This window comes from Mus caroli, unplaced genomic scaffold (genome assembly GCF_978045245.1).
Source record: "Mus caroli unplaced genomic scaffold, Mus_caroli_1 scaffold_7, whole genome shotgun sequence".
NCBI lineage: Eukaryota > Metazoa > Chordata > Mammalia > Rodentia > Muridae > Mus > Mus caroli.
In genome coordinates, this window is record NW_028227262.1 from 94,771,132 (window position 1) to 94,787,727 (window position 16,596).

General features: G+C 44.0%; 1 protein-coding gene across 3 annotated transcripts in view; it reads right to left on the bottom strand.

Annotated features, from left to right (window-relative positions):
* Positions 1-16,596, bottom strand: part of Chn2 (chimerin 2) — a 279,786-nt gene that overhangs the window by 95,118 nt on the left and 168,072 nt on the right. For all 3 annotated transcript variants that reach the window (XM_021164052.3, XM_021164053.3, XM_029478202.2), the window contains exon 3: positions 12,717-12,772. In XM_021164052.3, coding sequence (XP_021019711.1) covers positions 12,717-12,772 — 56 coding nt within the window. The remainder of the gene's footprint in view (positions 1-12,716; positions 12,773-16,596) is intronic.

Consider the following 16,596-nt stretch of genomic DNA (forward strand, 5'->3'; position numbering starts at 1 on the left):
ATCTTTTTTTTTCTTTTTTCTTTTCCCCTCAAATTATGCTGTTTTGCTCGATTGGTCTTCAGTGCAATCAAGAACTCAGACTCCTCTCTGGAGAACATGGATTGATCATTAAAAGCAGTCTCGGCCTCTTGATTGGGTGTTCTTCCTCAAACTAAAGAAGCCGTGCTCTCTTAACCTCCAGCCCTTAGCTTATCTGCCTCATCCCCTCTGACTGTCTTTAAATTCTCCATATTTCTCTTAAGCCCAAGGAGCTTGAGCTGCCCAATAGAATCGAATCAAAGGGAAGACAACGGTGCTGCTAACTCTGGGGTGGAGCACTTAGGGGGCAAGTCAGCAAACATACTTGCTTAAGTCCTCTCTTCTCTTAGTGAATTCCTTCCCTCAAAGCTTAATCCATGCCCAAAGAAAGAGAAAGGACGAGGGGAGCTTAGCAAGCGGTTGAAATGAAAGATCTGTCTGGTGTTAATTTCTTTTGCACGGTCTATTGTGGAGATTTAGAGAAGCCCCTGTAACCCCTACCCAGTGACATTTTAATTCTGAGGATAAACTCACTGTGTTCCTATTATGTTCTATATACACATTTGTGATTTATATTTTTTTAAAAAAGCTCTCTCTTTCTCTGTCTCTATCTGTCCCTTTCTGTGTTTGTTTCTGTCTCTCTCTCCCTCCTTCTCTATCTCCCCACCCCACCCTCTGTGTGTGTGTGTGTGTGTGTGTGTGTGTGTGTGTGTGTGTGTGTGTGTGAAGATCAAGTCTTTCCCTTGGGGATAATATTGTTGTCCGAGTGCCATGGTCCCAGACTTCTTCATGCCTGCAGTGTGCTTTTGCATATGCCCTTCCACCAGACTAGGGGGCCAGGGGCCGTATGCTTTTGCATCTTTCTTAGAGTGCAGAAGCTGCAGTTCAAAGTGGTTTCCAGTTGGCGCTCACAGCTCAGTAGAGCTAAGACTGAAGCCCAGCCCTGACTTCAGGTCTAACTCTCGTTTCTCTATATCAATGATTTCTATAAAATCTAGAAGCTTGTGTGTTATTTTTAAAAAGTGCCCAATACTCTGCTTCCACAGTAGACACTCCCCCAAGAACTCCACATCAGGGTGATAAAGAAGATAGTGAGAGCTCTTGATGGATGCTCATCCTTCTGGTCATTCTGTACTGCACAGTTCCGACCCCTGAGCATGGCCTATGGGTTTCTACTACCACCAGACACGGAGCCTGTCTCCCACCTGTCAGGGCCCAGTACCCCAGGGAACAACTGTGCTTCTCAGCCGCCTCCGCTTGCACAAATAATCTTGGCTTTCTTGATGCTTTTGTGTGGAAATCTCCACAGATCTGGTTGGATACGTGAAAGGCTGGAAGGTATCCACAGCAGGCATGCTCACACCCCACTGACTTTCCATAGCATGTGATAGCGTATTGGTTTGTTCATCCTTTATCACCTGCCAATCCAACTTTTAAAACTATGTTCTTCAAAGCAGAAGGCGCCTCTTTCCAAACATTTAAATGCAAACCATTAGTCAGCTTCAAGGGCTATTAGACTTTTGATAGAAGATGACACCCGCTTTCTTCCTGAAATTAAAAACCAGTATAGTTTCCATGCCCAGGAAGTGTTGTTACAAGTGGCAACTCCACCCAGCCTTCCGGTCACCCCTAGCAGCGCTGGTCACTTACTTCTACGAACAGGCTGCCATCTACAGGTGAGGGAGGAGGTAACTGAGTGCCTGCCTCTTGCTGCTGACTTGGCCTTTCTTGCCAATGAGCATGTGCTACACATGAAGGGCTGGCGATTCCTTCAATGGCTGGGAGTGGCTTCCTTCCTCAGCTCCAGGCCCCAGTTCCCTTCTACCTTCACAGTGTCTGGGAGAGGGCAAGAATGCATGGCAGTACTTTCCATGTGTGACTGCCAGGCCTGCCTTTAATCTAACCACTTGACATATATCAACACGCTTCAAAGTTATTGTTGGTGCACAATTACTGGCCAGCAAAGCTCTCCTGAAAGGGTTGGACTGGACAGAGTTTGGGCTTTGAGAACTATATGGTCTCTGTCTCAAGGATTCAGTTCACTCAGAAATGAATGACAATTTCTATATTCCAGTGAAACGTATTACAAAACCATTCAGTGGGTTATTATATGCAAATCCCTCAGCTAGGATAACAAAGGTGGGGGTCTCATTAACAAACATCTTACACTGAGCACAAGACATAAAACCTTCCATCCTTCCCAAGACTTTTTATCTCGTGGTGGGACAAGGTTTTTGGTTTTGTTTTTAATTTATTTATTTATGCTATACATATGAGTACATGACCATCACGCTCTTCAGACACACCAGAAGAGGGCACCAGACCCCACTACAGATGGTTGTGAGCCACCATGTAGTTGCTGGGAATTGAACTCAGGACCTCTGGAAGAACAGTCAGTGCTCTTAAACCGCTGAGCCATCTCTCCAGGCCAGTCAAGTTCTATTTGTGTGCAGGCATCTCCATTTGCTGCATTGAGTGGAAGTTGGCTTTAATTTTCAAGCAAGACATGCTGAGTCAACCTAAAGCTCTATTAACTAAGTCAGAAAGTGGCTGGATTATATATGAAAGCAACAGAGATGACAGAATCACAAAGGAGTCTTGCATGTATCTGTAGACAGGGAAGTACCGGAGATACGGCATTCAGCCTGCTCGTGAGAAGCCACGGAACCTCGAGGGCCACCACTGAGCAAACGGATATTCAGGGAGTGTAGTTAAATACTTGGTAGAAATAGCCAGGGAGACACTGGAACAATCCATCACACAATCAATGTGTAATTACCTAACAGGACACAAGGTGCTGGATGCAAACCAATATGCCTTTGTCAGGCTTTTCCTAGGTTATTTAATTTCCTTCCACAGGAGATAGGGAGATGACAGTGGTCGTGTGAATAAGAAGGAAGGAAGAGATACCATCACTAAAGTGAAACTTGCTGTTCTCTCCAACAACAAGACCTGGAGATACAGTGTATTTAGAGCTGATGACAAGCAAGGCTGTGATGACAGCCAGAGATTACTGCTTACCAAATGGCTCAGTCAACATTATCCTGGAGACAGCAGAAAAGCAGGAACCAAGGTGAGGGTACATACAGATCTGGGAGCCTAAGTTATAGACTGGCTTTTATTAGCCAAACAGTCCTGTAAATCCCAGACTAAGGCAGAGGTTTTTCTCAAAGCAGAAAGAAATCTAGCAAGGATGTCTCATGTACAGTCACTGATAAAGAAAATATGTGAACTATCCCATAAAGGGTGGGGCTCATAACAGGATACTTTGAAATATGAATAAACATGAGTATGAATCATGAGCCATGAACTCAAGTAATTCTGTTAACTTGTAATACAAAACAGCCTCAGCGAGTGTAATGCCAGAACAGGTGGAGGCGGGAGACTGAGCTGAGTCAGGCACCATCCACAGACCATATCTGCACAAGGATTCCTACTTGATCTCTGTCACATGAGAGAGTATGGGAAAGAACCTAGCAAAGAAGAAAGGCAAGATACTTTTAAAGGATGGAAATAACACCTAGGAGGAAGGACGCAGAGGAGACAGAGAGTACCGTAGGATGCTTGGATATCTACTTACAAAGTCATGAGGAACACAGCACAGAGAAGGCCATCAGTGTCAGGAGGCAAAGTGGCCCCGATTCCTGTGTCCTTGGGATATAGGGAGCAGGCACAATAGAAAGCGAACAAAGCAAGAACAGTCCTGAGAGCACTGGTCCTCACACTTGAGGCAGGGGGATGGCCTCTAACTTTAGCTTCTTATTCAGCAGGTCCAGGCTGGGATAGACAAGGTGCATTTCTGGTGGGTTCCCAGGTGATGCCCTCCCCAGCCTGGGAATTGTACTTTGAGAGACACTATGTTAGAAGCTCTGTCCTGCACGTGGACTGTTTAGGTGGGACTGTGGTCTGACCTCTTTCCTGTGCTGTCTGTTGCCATGGGAGTCCTGCAGGAAGCAGGGTAAGGAAGCTGTTTGGCCAAGGCTCAGGGCACAGGAAGTACTTTTCCATGGCACTAGAAGACTGACCATAAACCAAATTTAGGTGACCTTAAAGTTGGGACTGACTAAATTAGCATCATCAACATTTTTCTGAGGGAAAATGGAGTCAGGATTTGAAAATGGTTTTCAAGCATTAAAGACATTTCGTTAGCGAGGACACATTCCCCTAGGAGACATGGCTCATGGGGCAAAGTGCAATTTGCCTTAGTCAGCATCCTTTCTCTGTTATAGTTTAACCAAGGGAGCAAGAATCTGAAACCATGGCCTTAAACCCCAGCAGTCTGTGTTCTCACTGCTCCTGCCACTTCCCAGGAGCACTCTCCAATCTCCGAGCCAATAGCACAGGCTAAAGTAAAAGCTGTCCTGTCTCTGTTTCTGACTCTGTGTGTGTGTTCCTGTGTATGTATGTGTATGTGTGTATGTGTGCTTGTGTGTGTGTGTGTGTTCCTGTGTATGTATGTGTATGTGTGCTTGTGTATGTGTGCCTGTGTGTGTGTGTGTTGGGAGTGTGACTTCTGTTTTCGTATTTTATCCATGTATGTGGTAACTAACCTACTACCTCCCTAAAGGCATTAATCCATCCACCAGGCCGGGTCATACTCAGTTTCTGCTCAAAGGCCCCACTTCTCAGCACTGTTGTATGTAGTTGGGGGCCAGGAAATCAAACCATAGACGTAGCCTAAAGTTGGCTTCCAAAGAGCAGAGATTTTGCATTGTGTCTTAGTGTATCACTCCTGCCTTGCCTCCTAGACAGGGTGTGCAAATGGATTGTTTCCTGCTAGGGAAGGATAGCAGAACACACGAGGTGGTATATCATGGTGTCAGTTATTCTTTCTTTTTCTGGGATAGTGAAATTCACTCACTAGTGTGATTGTGTAATAGCGGAATGCACATACATATCCCAGTTAGACATTAAAAAACAGAAACCACGCGTGATGTTAAAGAATCTTCTAGAAACTTGGCCTATTATCAATTGCCCTGTGAATGACCCTTCATTTTCCTCAGCCCACTTTCACCACGACCCAACTGTGCATGCACATCCTACCATCCTGCTTCCTCCTCTGTGTCCCTTGGCTCTGAGCTTCAAGACGACTATACAGCAGTTGGGTTTCCAGAACTCAGGCCTACCCTTTGTGAGTTCACGTCAGAACAACTGTGTATTTCCAGATGCATCTGTGGGTCTGTATTACCTTAGAAGAAGTTCAAAGTATTCCAAAGATAGTAAATGCTTGTTTAGAGAGGAGAGATATGCATTCAGAGAGATCAAAGTATCTTTTACTCTCTTCCTCCTTGATCTCTCTCTCTCTCTCCCCCTCACACCCTCTCTCTCTGAGATAGGGAGGGTCTTAGTATGAACCCCCCCTGGTCTAGAACTCACAGAGATCTGCCTGCCTCTTCCCCTCCACGCACTAAGATTTAAAGGTATGTCTACCCATGCCTGGTCAGTCAGTCGAGTCCCTGCCTCAGATGCGTGGAGCCCTCAGCTTGATGCCTAACAACGCACATACTGAGCATGGTGGCATCTGTATGTAATCCCACAATTCAGGAAGAGGATGGAGAACAAATGGTGGATGTATAAGTTATCCTCAGCTGCACGCTGAGTTCTAGCAGGAACAGTGTCACAAAAGCAAAGGAAAGAAAAAAAGGAAGGGAACACATATTACAATTCCCATCTTTAAATAAAGAAAAGCTCCCACGTCAATTCTTCCGCCATACTATAGTCCGTCTAAGACCACAGTAAGTCTAAGTAAGGAGAAGATAATGTGAAGAAAGAAGGCTGGCTGTGCTGGTGAATAAGATGAAAGGCAGGGAGAAAAAGTGATGGGAAAAGCCCTTTATTCTTGGTTGTGTCAATAGTAAGAGGGAAGAAAGAGACCAGCGCAGAAAGCCCAGGATGAAAGGGATGGAAATGCTTCTGCCAGAGAAGCGATTGCCTTCTGATCACTATACATGAGGCCAATTAGAGACCATCGAGATTGATTTTTGTTCCTGGCTTGTAGAATCAATCGCATGATGTTCGAGCTGTCCCAGTTCTGGGGATCGTACATCGGGAGAGAGGTGCAACCTCCCAGAAGGCACTTTGTTTTAAAACATTTTTTTCCCAATGATTAATATAGAAAGCAGGAGAATGATGGGATGACAGAAAGTCACCTCGAGCTACAGAAGTCTGTGATGTTAAATGGATTGAGATCATGGTGAAAGATATGGACAATCCTGATGACTTGTGTGCATGTCCCAGGCAAGCTGGAGACCAGATCAGGGCGTACAGCCCATGGCTGAGAAGTTGAGGAGCAACTGCTAAAACCTTAAGATGCCTGATGAAGAACAATGTGTCTGTAGGCTTCAAAGGACAGCTTTACAAATAAAAGCAGAAACGATGAAACAGGCTATTCAGAAACACCAGAACCTGGAGGAAATGCCTCCAAGAGGGAAGGGAGACGTGAAGTGATGTTTAAAAAGCATCTGATTCCCTAGCAGGTGAAACAGGGCAGCGGGGTGTGACAACAACTGAAGAAGCCCTTGTCCCATTCCACCTCTGACATCAAAACAAAGGCGGGCTCTGGTCTTGAGCACTGGGAGCGGCAGCTCTACAACTGACTTCTGCATTAAAAGAACAGTCTTCCAAAGAGACTGTTATATGGCGAGGGAGCAGGAAACGGAGCTGTATAGAATGGAGAATGGTTTGAAATGATAGCCTGTCATTTTATTTCCCTTTTGGAAATGCCTTTTGTAATCCTCCATTCTCCAGGAAGCCCCAAGTGGACAAAGGAGGCAAGTCATTTACGTCACAAAAGCGGTCCGTCCTTTAGGGGATGCTAGTGGAATTCGACTTAAATTAGTCATGCAAAAAATCTTGACATGTTGGACTTTTGAAAAAGGCTAAAAAAGAAACTTGGACCATTCCAGGGCACACTATCAGTCGGGTTTAAGTAAGCATCTTAATTGCCAAAAGTCCAACTCACTGCCCTGATAACAGCACTGTGTAAACCCGATATGTTCTTAGCAAGCCTCTGATAGTTCTGAATTCCTCACACCACCCAGCTCTGGCCTCCTTGCACGACTCTGCTCCATGTTTGCTGATTACCCACTGTTGCTTGGATGCACTCAGTGCCAGGGAGGAACTTAAATGATGGCGTCTCTGGGGTACCCATTCTTCTAGAGAAAGACCCATAAGTGACAATTAATAATTTAGGGAAGCATACTAGGAGACCTATTTAACAGGTCAGTCCCCTCTTATCTGTGCTTTTTCCCTATGGGCTTCAGTCAATCATGGTCTGAAAATGTTAAATTCCAGAAGTAAACAATTCAGAAGTTTAAAATAACACATTCCAGTGTAGTTTTAAAATTGCTTCTTTATTATGAGTTTTTATTCTTTTACTGTACCTAACTTATATGCTAAACCTTATCATAGCTAAGTGGACTACGTCAGGGTTAGCATGCATCATTCTCTTGGAAATTTACCAGATGTCTGGAAATGTATCCTTTGTGGACAAGAAGGGGTGACTTTACTAGAGACAGAACAAACAGGGTGACAGGACAGGGACTATCTGACAGCTGGGGGTGTGGTGCTTATGCACATTGGGTTCAGGGAGGGCCTGGGACTCAGTGACACTAGATCTGAAACTCAGACAGGCAAAGGTGTGGGTCCTGTTGGAGAATTATCTGGAAGTAAGGTTGGCAACTTCTAAGAATGGAAGAGAACGGGGTGAGGGTGGGGAGTGGCAAGCCAGAATTTCCAGACCTATGCACACTGAATGAAGCAGACCTGAAAGCGAGCGAGCCTTTCACCAGTCTAAGTGCCATCCGCCTGCAGAAGCCAAGCAGAAGGTGGGTAGAGGTGCTGAGAGCCCAGAGGAGAGGTCTCGGTTAAAGAGACAGGTTCTGGAGAAAATTTTCTGCACAGTTCCTGGTAGATTCCCCCAGCATACATTTGGCAATTAATAAATGCTTAAGAAGTGACAGATTGATAATTCATGGAAAGGGCAAGAGAGGCTTTTGTTTTCTGGAAGAAGTTTTGAATCTGGTAGCAAGGAGTGTTCTGGAAATGCACGTAGAACCCAGGTGCTGTGGTGGCTCGCTAAGAATTAATTTACAATGATGAATCTTGAGAAAGCTACGGAGCATTCTTTCCATGGCTGACTCTTCCTGGCATAGTTGGCACCATTGTTCAGCTACTGGTACCTTCTGGTTCTCATCCTCAGGATGGCTTTCTGTCATTCCAGTGGTTTGACTGCAGACCTGGGCATCTTGCTCAGTTTATTATCACTGCTGCTTTTCTCGCCCAGTCAGGGATTGCTGTCATTACCCTGACTGTTCCTAGTGACTGTCTCCCAACCTGCTCTCCATAGGTGAACCGGCTCTTGCACATTAACTGAGCACCTGCTACGTATGCATCAGGCACCAATGTTTGTCCCATTTGTAGCAACCCTGCCAAGTGCATCTTCATCCTTGGATTTGGCTTTTGTCATTCCTGAAGACTGAGTGAGGGCCTGGCTCTAAGGCAGATGACTAGAGATCGGCAGAGCGAGCATGAAGTCAGAACTCCACATGACTGCAGCTGAGCTCCCCCCATTCCTGCAGTGGCTAGCTCTCTAGATCTTGCCTGTAGAGTCAGCCCGCACCTCCTCTCACCTAGCTGTTCAGTGAAACTCATCAGGCAAGTGGTACTGTGGCTTGCAATTGGTTATCAAGCCAAGCTGACCTGAGACATAGCCTGGAGTCACAGGATCTCCTATTTCTGTCACTTTGGACTTCATGTTGGATTCATGTGGGTGGGTGTTGATCTACGGAGCCTGAGGCTCTCATTCTGAGAGATGCATAGTCTGAGAAGGGGTAAACAATTACAGAGAGAACAGAGACTATAAGGATGTAGAGCCATCCAGGCAGGGACCAGGGCAGAGGAGCCAGGAGGAGATGCGCTGAGGATGAAGGGGGAGGAGAGAGCAGAGCTGTGTATAGTTGAATCAGAAAAAGAAATGTGCACCAGAAGTCAATATTCATTGTTCAAACAACAACAAAAAAATCTCATGAGCTAGGAAATGTGTTACAAGAGCCCCACTCTCTGGCCATACACTCCACTGAGAAGACATTTTGTCTTTGTTGAGAATGTTTCCCCAAGGAGACAGGCGCATCACTCAGCAAAATGATGTTTAACTAAACAATGTCTTTAGTGGAAGCATCTAAAAGGAAGTGTGGCCCCCACTCCCAAGAGGCCAGGTGCTGAGAGGCCCAGAAATCTGGACAGGAAATAGTCACAGTTATCACAACACTGGAAGACAACGTGGACCAAAGCTGGGCCTACTGTTACCTTTAAGAGCTGCACCTGTGGGCTGGAGAGATGGCTCAGTAGTTAAGAGCACTGATTGCTCTTCCAGAGGTCCTGAGTTCAATTCCCAGCAACCACATGGTGGCTCACAACCGTCTGTAATGAGATCTGATGATGCCTTCTTCTGGTGTGTCTGAAGACAGTGACACTGTACTCACAAAAATAAATAAATCTTAAAAAAAAAAAAAGAACTGCACCTGTTTTCCCTGGCAAACTTGACCCTTTATCATCTGATGCCTGCCTCTGGTTGGCCACAGGCAGCCTGCTGAGGAACTGGAGCTAACGGACATTCACTCTATACCAGGCTTCATGGCTGACATGGAATATGGAACTTGTGAGGACCAGCTACCTGTGGGTCAAACATTAGCTAGCAATCATCTGTTTGAGCCAAATTAGTCAAGATAGAGAGAGAGGTGAAAAACATGGTTTAAAACACAGGAAGGGCTTAAAAGCATACATGTACTGTATGCTTAGATGCAGTTGGTAGTGAGGACTGTATGGCAGGTCCTCAATACCCTGGACGTCTGAAGAGCATCACTGGAAATCCAGGAAGAGTTTCTGTGATGTGAGCATCTACCTATTGCCTTTACTTAAAGGAAAGTTGCCATGGTTGTCAGGTGTCAGGAGATACGTTCATTCATGTTCTCTCTCTCTCTCTCTCTCTCTCTCTCTCTCTCTCTCTCTCTCTCTCTCTCTCTCATATTTATTTCACCATTTTTCTCATTTATTAAGAGATTTAAAATGGCAATAGCCAAGTTCTTTGCCAGAGTTCACACACCTGGACTGTAAGTGCTCCATACACATCTGCTGACAGTGACAATGACATTTACGGTCCCCTGTGGTTTCCAGCAATAATGCTGGAAAACATCTTTCCTAATGAGCTTCTGTTATTACCTCCAGGGCAGTTCTTACTTATATTTAAATTCTTAGTTGTGTTCCAACTAAGAATTTTATTTTTGATTTGATCATGTATACGAGCACATGCATGCATGTGTGTTTTTGTATATGAGTACATGCAATGTGTGCACATATGTAGACATGGTCCAGAGGGCAATTTCAGTGCTGTTATTTAAGATCCATCTACCTTTTTTTTTTCCGAGACAGGGTATCTCAATGGCCTGGAACTTGCCAAATAGGCTAGGTTGGCTGACTGGTTAGGAAGCACCAGGGATTTGCCTATTTCTGTCTCCCCAATGCCAGGAACATAAGCATGTGTCTCCACGCCTGGCTCCTTTTAGGTTCTAAGGTCTGCATACATACAAGGCAGATGCTACCAACTGAGCCACTGACCAAGTGTGTTCTAATTACATTCTTCTCATCTCAAAGCTACACCCCTACATATAAACCCTTGCTGAAGAAACATTATATGCAAAGAAGCAGTGGACGAATTTCAGTAGCCTGTTTCATAATTCTTATTTCATTTAAAGCAAATGGACTTTTCTCTTGTGTACGTGTTACCAACTCTCCAAAGGATGACACACAGCGGACCTGGTGAGACCATCAGACTGCCGAGGAAAGTAGAACTCATCTTGGGCTGTTCTCATAATCAGATATTTTCTCCTCTCTAGTGACATTCCTGAGACGAGAAAGTCTATTCTGTCTATTAGAATCAAGATTATCTGATGAATTTTAGTCCCTTTCCACAGAAGTAAAATTGTAAATGGAAACTGGCTAACGAGTGAGAAGGTAGCTGAGAGAGAGAGAGAGAGAGAGAGAGAGAGAGAGAGAGAGAGAGAGAGAGAGAGAAGCTGCAGTTAGGAGAATGCACATACTTCAGTCTTTGAAACAGGTTCGAAACCACCCAAATCACTGACGTTCCTGACAAGTCTGAGTCTCATGAGTGCTGGCATGGGAGGCTCCTCCCCTCACCAGGGCCCACAGAGAGCTTTAGACGCTGGCTGCTGCTCTGTACTTAATTCAAAAACTACCAAAAGAAGCTCGGACCCATGGGCCTTTGGTTTGGAGGGTCTTAGGTGGGCTACTTACAAACTGGTCAGGATGATAACAGGAAACAGCCCTTTGATCTCGCTCTTCAAAGCTCGCTGGTACCCCAGGTCATGAGCAAACCGACTCATTAAGGAGTCAGGGGAGAGCAACTGAAGCTTGAGTGAGTGTGCTGGGATTTTTATGAGGGAATATATTCTGAATGCTATTTCCAGGGTCAAAACATAGTTACTCTGGACATACAGCTTTATTATTTTTTTAAAATGTCAAGTAAATATGATGAAACTACAATGCTTTGCTGACTATGGATCCTGGAAATGCCCAGGAATTTTGTGGGTTTTCTGGAAACATTTCATAGCTGAGCATGTTAAAAAAGAGCCAAAACATGACAGTTTATACCTGGTCAGATGTCACAGATGGAGAGGGCAGAAGCCCTAGCAGGAAGGCTGAGCTTTTGCTTTGCTAAATGGGCCATGGCCACCAAATTGCCTAAATAACTATGTATGCCCAAGGATTACTGCTGCTGCCATCTTTGGCTAGACAAGCTTTTTTTTTTTTTTTGTTAAAATAGGGGTGGAGCATTAAGAACAAGGGCTCCTAATTGGTCAGATTGCTAAACAGAAGTGATTGGTTGAATGGCAAGCCATAAACAAGACACCTTTATAAGTCCCTCCAAAGCTCAGGTGACATTGCTGGCTGAAGAGAGGGTGGGAACAATGAGAAAGTAGGACTCCTGGCCTCATAGCATCTTTGATGGCCTGCACAAGACCTCAAGATCTACACTGAGATCAGACATGTCAATCCTCTGTCACAGAGGGAGAAGGTGCTCACGAGGCCCCACCCACCTCTGAAGATTCATGGGTAGCTAATGGTTGCTAGGAGAGCTAGAGCCATCTTGTTTGATAGTGTGTTGTAGCTTGCTGTAAGATGCCCATCTCCCATGGCCAACCCTGATGAAACTTCCCTGGACACGCCCACACATGGGGGTGGGGCTAGTTTCAAATAGGAAGATTAGTGGTATGGGGGCAAGATGGGTTATGGGAGTGAATATATTACAAATGTATAAAGTGTCACAGTGAAACCTGTAATTGAATTTAATTAGCATATGCTAATAAAGAATCCTGAAAACAGTCGGAACTACTGTGACACAAAACAAGGTGATCACCTGTTTTGTGGCATTTACAAAGAGTTTTGTTTGTCTCTGCATTTGTTTAAAAATGTGAGACATTTGATTCTCAGATTGTAAAACCAGGTATTGAGCTAACATGTGGTCTCAGTATATAGTTATGAAGATATTCAATTTGGTGACACTGTGCCAAACGTTAATAGAAATTGCCCCCCAGGAAACCTGAAGTCCCTCCAGCATCAGCCCACTGAGCTGCCAATTCATCACACTTAACAAGGTGTACTGGAGAGAGCTGAGTACGGACCTCCCGGGGACAAATGATCCTCTTGGGACGAGGTGCCTCTTGCTGCAGCTGATACACTGCCAAAAGAAAAAAAGATGATTATAATTAGGAAACCACACTGCCTAAGCAACACATCTTCACATATTCTCAGCCAGGTTCAGCCTCAGGACCGCAGATTAAAAACAAAACAAAACAAAACAAAAAAAACACAGAGCACAGACACAATCTTCAGACTGGGTGAAGTCAGAAGTCAGCTCATTTATATGGAAATTAGTCACTGAATGCAAACCAGCAAAATTGATTTTTTTTCCCTCTCTTATAAAGCCAATTTAGCTTCACAATTGTTGCTGGCGATGTTCATTCTATGGCTTTCTTGGGAGACTAGATACAGGTAAAATGCTTTTGATTATTTTGGAGATGAATTCCTGCTTGTGAGTACCTGAGTGTAGGATGGTATAACAGGATCCCTCAATTCAAATGCTGATGGCTACTGACATAGCTGGGGAAGAGCAGGCATCAGACACTGCCACTTTATTCTGTGAGTGAAGAAAATAGCAAGCCTCTGTCTCTCTGTTGCTGTGTCTTCTTTCTGTCTCTCGGTGTCCCTGTCTTTGTCCCTCTGTCTTCTTTCTGTCTGTTTTTGTCTGTCTCTCTGTCTCTCTTTTTGTCTTCTTTCTGTTTCTCTGTGTCTCTCTTTGTCTCTCTGTCGCTCTCTGAGTCTCTGTCTGTCTCTTTCTCTGTCTCTCTGTCTCTGTCTCTGTCTCTCTCTCTCTCTCTCTCTCACACACACACACACACACACACACACACACACACACACACACACACATACACCCCTCTCACCACAGATTCTCATTCATCTGATTAATCGTCCTATCTGTTGCTGTTTCTCTTTTTCTCTTGTCTGGGTGCTCTCAAATCTTAATAATTATCTGAACCTATTTAAATGACAGGTTTGTGTCCTGAATAGATTTTATTGTTGTTTTGTTTTGTAGTTTTTGTTTTTGTCAATTCAACACAAACCAGGGTCATCTGGGAGGAGAAACCTTGGTTGAGAAAATGCCACCAAAGATTGGCTTAGAAACAAGTCTGTGGGGCCATTTTCTTGATTAGTGAGTGATAAGGGAAGTCCTCTGTGGGTGGAGCCACCCTTGGGCTCTTGGTCCTGCAGAGCATAAGAAAACAAACTGAGCAAGTCATGGAGAGCAAGCCAGTAAGCAGCACCCCTCCATGGCTTCTGCCTCAGTTCCTGCCTCCAGGTTCCTGCATAATAGACTGTAATCATGACATGGAGGCCAAAGAAGCCCTTTCCTCTCAAGCTGCTTTCCTAGGTGTGCATGGTATTCTACTCACAGTATGCAGAAGGCATGCGCAAGGCAGGTGATGCATAGGGCCCAGCTCACCAGACAATTAACTAGGATTTTTTTCAGATGAAAATGAGGGATTTTTTTCTTCTGCTGGACTAATATGAATTCCTCTCTCCTTCCTTTACTCCCTCTTTTTCTGTCTTTCTTTTCTGTGGTGCCAGGATTCGATGCAGGGCTCCCTGTCTGTGTAGGCAAGGAGCTACCTCTAAGCTGACCCTCACATGGCCCTCTACGAGGGAACGGCTACCCTCTGCCAATGCTGAAAACAAACCAAGTTAGTCCTATATGCAGAATCTTGAAGAAGAAAAATGAATTTTAGGCAGAGTAAGTCTATAAAAAGGTAAAATCTACATTCTATAAGGTATTTTAAGAAAACAAAATAATACAAGTACACATTTCTGATTTAATCTCAGTCCAAAAATATAAAGCAGAAGAATCTTAAGGAAGAGGCACACAGTGTGGATATGGACATGGGAACTATGGGACTTCATCTATAATTATAACTGGTGCCTTCAGCTCATCATGGCTGCTTTCTTACCCAATTAAGCATGGACTCCACAGCATCAGCATAGAGCAAACTAGGTACTGCTGCCCAGTGTTGGAATCTGCTATGCTTTTAAGTGTGAGGTGCCCACATGCATGTGCCACCCAAGGGAAAACACACCCATATATAGAAAGACAGCAGAGCCCAGCATGACTTCTTGGCTCAGAAAGACACCAAGAAAGACAGCTAAGAAGATGGCTTCCAAACAATTGACTCCAATCTGGAGGGAAAGCCTGCAGGTCCTGATGAAGCAGTGCACCGAAAGGGGGGTGGCAGGAATAGCGAGCTGAGTGCACATGCCATTGTCAACCCTCTGCCTCTGCTTTCCTCACACTTGGGTTCTTCTTTTCCAGGCCTGGAGCTGTCTCCTCTTGTTCCACCAATTCACCAACCATAGGAGGTCCTCAGGGCTGATCTCAAGGCTGTTTGCAAGTCCCATTTTCCCTCTTTATCCTACAGACAGTGCCCTCATCAACACTTCATGTATGAATCACATTTACAAGGGTCCATCACTGCCTAGAACCCTCCCTGAAGTATGAGGCAAGAGCATCCTAGAGGCTCAAAGGGCTTCAGGTTCAAGAGCTGGGCATTGGCATGGTGCTGTGCTCTGCATGCTCCTGTTTTACCACACATCATGTTCTTTTCTTAGCCAAGTTGGTTTCCCCTCTTTTTACAGATAGTGTTCCCTTCAATCTTCTTTTGTATGGATGTATCACGTGTCAATTAAAAAGCCTATAGCTTAAGGCTTAGAGGCAGAAACAATTCTGGGGTAGAGAGAGGCAGGAGATCCACCTGGGAAGATGTGAGGAGACAGATGCATCATACCTGAGCACAGGTAGCCAGCCATGGGGCAGAATGTAGGCTACAGTAATCAGGTTATCTAAGTCATGATCTAGCCGGAAAAGAGCCTAGCTATATGGTTAAGGTATTTGTGAATATATTTTGAGTCTGAGTCTTATTTCTGGGAGCATGGCGCTGGGAGGAAGAACCAGGCTAAACAACTACAGAACAGATCATTTCACAAATAACACAGAGGAATATTCTTCTCATCACCTCAAGGAACTTTCTCCACAGTTTAGCACAATAGTTGGCCACAAAGCAAATCTCAGCAGATATCAGAAAATTAAATAACATCCCCTGTCTTATTCAACCATTGTGGATTACAGCTGGATATCAACAGCAGAAGAAATCTTACAATCTCACAGAAACTGATCCACTCACTACTAAATAAAAAAATGGGTCAAGACAGAAATAAAGAAAGAAATTAAAAACGTTTTAGAATTGAATGAAAATTAAAATACAACATACCCAAATTTATGGGACACCATAAAGGTGGTTCTAAAAGGCAAGTTATAGCACTGAGCACCTATATAAAACAATTTGAGATATCCCATATTAGTAACTTAATTGTATACCCAAAAGCTCTAGAGCAAAAAAGAGAAAATAACACCCAAAAGGAATATACAGCAAGAAATAAACTCAGGATTGAAATCAATTAAGTAGAAGCAAGCAAACAAACAAAAAATAATACAAAGAACTAATGAAATAAAATAGATTCTTGATAAAAATCAAGAATCAATTACTAATTTTAAATCAAGACCAGACAAGCAATTTAAACAGACCCATAACCTCTAGTGCAATAGAAGCAACAATTTAATGTCTCCCAATCAAAAAAAAAAAAAAAAAAAAAAAAGCCCAGACCAAGATGGATGTAGCATAGAATTCTACCAGACTTTCAAAGAAAAATTAATACCAATACTCTTCAAATTATTCCATAAAATAGAAACAGAAAGAACGTTGTCTAATTCTTTACGAAGCCAAAATTACCTTGATAGCTAAACCACTCAAAGACAAAACAAAGAATTATAGATCAATCTCCTTTATGAACATAGATGTAAAAATTCTCAATAAAATATTTTCAATCCAAGTCCAAAAACATATAAAGATGATCCACCACGATCAAGTAGTGTGCTACCTACCTTTATGACAG